This window comes from Octopus bimaculoides, chromosome 29 (genome assembly GCF_001194135.2).
Source record: "Octopus bimaculoides isolate UCB-OBI-ISO-001 chromosome 29, ASM119413v2, whole genome shotgun sequence".
Taxonomy (NCBI): Eukaryota; Metazoa; Mollusca; class Cephalopoda; order Octopoda; family Octopodidae; genus Octopus; species Octopus bimaculoides.
Window position 1 is genome coordinate 8882126 of NC_069009.1, and position 3976 is coordinate 8886101.

Sequence of the window (3976 nt, forward strand, 5' to 3'; positions counted from 1 at the left end):
GGAGTGGCCGTCTTCCAGGACGACATGCTCGTCAGTGGGAAAGATGCAAACAGTCACCTAAACAACCTAAAGTGTCTGCTCACACATCTAAGCGACAATGGACTTAGATGTCGCCGTGAAAAGTGTCAGTTTGCACTACCCAGTGTAAAATACCGTGGACACATTTTGTCGACTGAAGGGATGCAACAACAACAGGCCTGATATAATGATTTGGGATAGAGAAGAGAAACTGTGTAAAGTTTTGGAAATTAGCTGCCCAGAGGATGTTAACATAAAGCTGAAGATCAGTGAACAAGAGAATACCTATGCTGAATGGTTGAGAAATCTGCAGTTAATCTATCAAGATTACAAGTTCAGGTTTATACCTGTAATTATTGGAGCCCTATGGATATGTAAGACACTGCCTAAATACCAATCTTCAGAAATTAGGCTTCTCAAAATCAGAAAGGAGAATTTAAAGACTACAGATCCAATCCATCACTGTAACTGTAAAAATCTGAAAAACTTTCCACAAGTTTATCATTTAAATATATATGAGTATGTCTAGATATGCAACTATATACATGAGAATACATACACAAGGCAAAACATACAAATCTCCACATATACATACTTACGTACAAAAATACCCTGTTGTTGATGTTGAAATTCCAATGAAGAAGTCTAGGATCTAGGTTAGAAACCAGCTCTTTATTAGCAAGAAGGCTTGAATTAAAACTAAATAAAGGCATACGCATACATACATACACAAACACCACATACATACATACACTTAGACCGCCATATATGTAACTAAGTTTAAAAGGTCAATTTAAGTCGTTTAAAACTTTAATTTCTATAACTGTATATTTTTTTTTTCTCAAAGAAATACATTCAATAACTTTTAGATTTTATTTGTTTCTCCAATTTCTTCTGCATTTTACTTCCAATTTTTACGAAATTTAAGGTAAATGTGAAAAACAATTAAATTTGTATAAAGAAAGAAAAGAAAAGGGTAATAGGGGTATATATAAATACATCAAAGTTGATTTGAAATACTGAAATGAACACAAATATATTGTTTATTATTTGGTAAATTTTCAGATTAACACCCGCACGATTTTCACTAGGGTTTTAGGGTCAGGGTTAGGGTTAGGGTTAGGGTTAGGGACGGAATTCCCTAACCCTAATACCCAAGTGAAAATCGTGCGGGTGTTAATCTGAAAATTTACCGGAAAACAATAAATATTTACGTAATTTATAAACATTTAATTAGAAACAACATATACAAAATAATTACAAGATGTAATGATGTATAAAAGTCATCAAAAAATTCCAAACAATAAATAAAGTTGTTTTCTTATCTGTTCCAATGAGTGGTTGTGGCCGTGCTGGAGCACCGCCATTACAGGACAAGTAATCGTACCCGAGCTGCTTAGGATCCTTAGCCTAAGTGAACAATAATTTGTTTTCGTTTCGATATCTTAAATATACATTGATGTATTTGTATATACCTTACTTTCAAGAAATTCACCGATTTACCGACAATCTCTCTGTCAGTCAGTCTTTCTCTCTCCCTCTCTCTCATTCTCTCTCTCTCTCTCTCTCTCTGTTTGTACGTACGAATATAGGTATGTATGTGTGTATACATAAAAAAAGGGGGATACACACAGATGCAAGTATAAATGTATGTTTACACACTGTAAACGTCCCGCCCCAAAATAGAGAGCGGGCCGCAACTCACCTCCACTGCCCTTTCCACCAAATTACTCAACTGACCATCGAACCGGGTGCTGCACAATGTGAGTTCGATTTAGAGGTAAGTTAGTGACCACGTGCTTCGGATGTTGTTAGCTTGCGTTGCTAGGAGACAAACAAGAGGAGGGGTAGTTGAGAGAAATGTTTCTTTTGGAGGTGAAACTGTTAGAGGGGGAGAGATACAGAGACAGTCTGTCTGACTGAGTCTCTCCCTCCTCCCTCTCTGTATATTCTTTTATCGTTTACTTGTTTCAGTCATTTGACTGCGGCCATGCTGGGGCACAGCTTTGAAGAAATTCTTAGTCGATTGAATCGACCCCAGTACTTCTTTTTTTTAAGCCTTGTACTTAGTCTATGAATCTCTTTTGCCGAACCCCCCAGCACCAGTTGTTAAGCGGTGGTGGGGGATAAACACACGCACACACCGGGTTTCTTTCAGTTTCCGCCTACCAATTCCACTCACAAATCTCTGGTCAGCCTGAGGCTGTAGTAGAAGACACTTGACCATGGTGCCATCTTGTGGTTGGGAAGCTAACTTCTTGTCTCACAGCCACGCCTATATATGTGCGTGCGTGTATGTATAACATCATCATCATTTAACGTCCGAGTGTAGCAATGAATTCAGTGTACAAGTAGGAGTTCAGCAAAGATCGGTTCTCAACTACCTTTTGGCCATCATAGTCCTTCCTCCAGGCCATAACAATGGAATTTAAGTCGAGCTGCTCTTAGGAGCTTCTCTACGCTGATGACCTATTCGATATGTAGAACAGATGTGGGTAGAGACGCTGTACTCAGTGCAAGCTATGGACACATAAGTGGTGCAACAGAATCAGAGAAAGATTATCAAGGAAAGTAATGTCGGTGCGTGGCTGATAGATAGGTACAATAGACACTAGGAATTTACAGAAAATAGACTTCGTCAAATGCCCGGGGGCGGAGTCCTTAGAAGTTGTAGATAGCTTCCGTTACCTAGGTGACTAAGTCAACAGTGGCGGTCGATGCTCTGAGAGTGTAGCTGTGAGAATAAGACAAAGTTCAGAGAGCTTCTACTTTCGTTGGTAACAAACGACCCCCCCCCCCTTCAAAGTGAAAGGCGGATTGTATGATGCCTTGCTACATGGCAGTAAGACATGACTGTGAATGTAGAGGACATGCGAGGGTTTGAAAGAAATGAAGCCAGTATGCTCCGCTGGTTGTACAATGTCAATGTGCACATACGGCAGAGTGTAAGAGTCTATTGAGACTGCGCTGGTATGATCATGTGATGCATGCGCGTGGACGAGGACAGCTGCGTAAAGAAGTGCCGAGCTCTAACTGTAGGAAACCTGTAGAAGAGGTAGACCCAGAAAGACGTGGGATAAGGTGGTGAAATATGATCTTCGGTTGTTGAGTCTTACAGAAGCGATGACAAGTGACCGAGACTTTTGACAATTTGCTGCGCTTGAGAAGACACGTCGAAACCGTAGTCATGGCCAGGGACGGTGACACGCAGAAGGCACCGGTGCCGGTGACACGTAAAATACACCCAGTACACTCTGTGGAGTGGTTGGCATTAGGAAGGGAAGGGCATGCAGCTGTAGAAACCAAGTCAACTCAGACTGGAGCCTGGTACAGCTCTCCAGCTTACCAGTTTCTATTCAAACCGTCTGACCCATGCTAGCATGGAAAATGGACACTAAATGATGATTATGATATATAGTCATTAATATTTAGTAGAAGTAACAGCGAGACTCAAGGTCCGAGAGTTTCGTACGTTGGCACTATTCATCATACTATATACACAGACATGCAGGAAGCAAATAAACACCTTTAATTTTCAAAATTTCTGATCTAAGCATCTTAATATGTAGAATTTACAATGTAATTATTCTTTTTCATTCCAGGTGCCATTATATTAAACATTTGTGAAGAGTAACCATGCCACACAGAAAATTCAGCAGAACTGTCAGATTTTCAAAGCGGTCGTATTGTTGGGCAATCCGAGGCTGGTCTCAGCCAGCGAAAAATTGCCAAAGATCTTCAAATTCCTCTTGCTAGTGTTAATAGAATTAAAGTGCAATTCAAAAGCTAAGGAAAAGAATCAACAGATTCTCGTCCCGGCTGACCCGGGCCCTCGGAAAGGAAGCTTCGCTGTTTGAAGAGAATTGTGGAAAACAAGCCCCATTCGAAGGCTTCTGACATTGCAAAGCAGCTAGAAGTTAGTCCAAGAACGTGTGTTACATATGCTTGAATATTATGG

The 3976-nt window shown here is 40.4% G+C and overlaps 2 protein-coding genes across 4 annotated transcripts in view; one reads left to right on the plus strand and one right to left on the minus strand.

Annotated features, from left to right (window-relative positions):
- The window catches only part of LOC128251219 (uncharacterized protein K02A2.6-like), a 2107-nt gene extending 1906 nt beyond the window's left edge, over positions 1–201 (plus strand). The window contains exon 3 of the mRNA XM_052977846.1: positions 5–201. Within this exon, the coding sequence (XP_052833806.1) occupies positions 5–201 (197 nt within the window). The remainder of the gene's footprint in view (positions 1–4) is intronic.
- LOC106882334 (serine/threonine-protein kinase pakE) overlaps positions 1–3976 on the minus strand; it is a 22851-nt gene that overhangs the window by 16886 nt on the left and 1989 nt on the right. The window contains exon 1 of one of the 3 annotated variants that reach the window (XM_052977944.1): positions 1724–1844. The exons of 1 other annotated variant lie outside the window; for it this stretch is intronic. The gene's annotated coding sequence lies outside the window, so the exon portion shown is untranslated. Of the gene's footprint in view, positions 1–617; positions 712–1723; positions 1845–3976 lie in introns of those variants that run through there. One more of the 3 variants, XM_052977946.1, reaches the window with a different exon arrangement.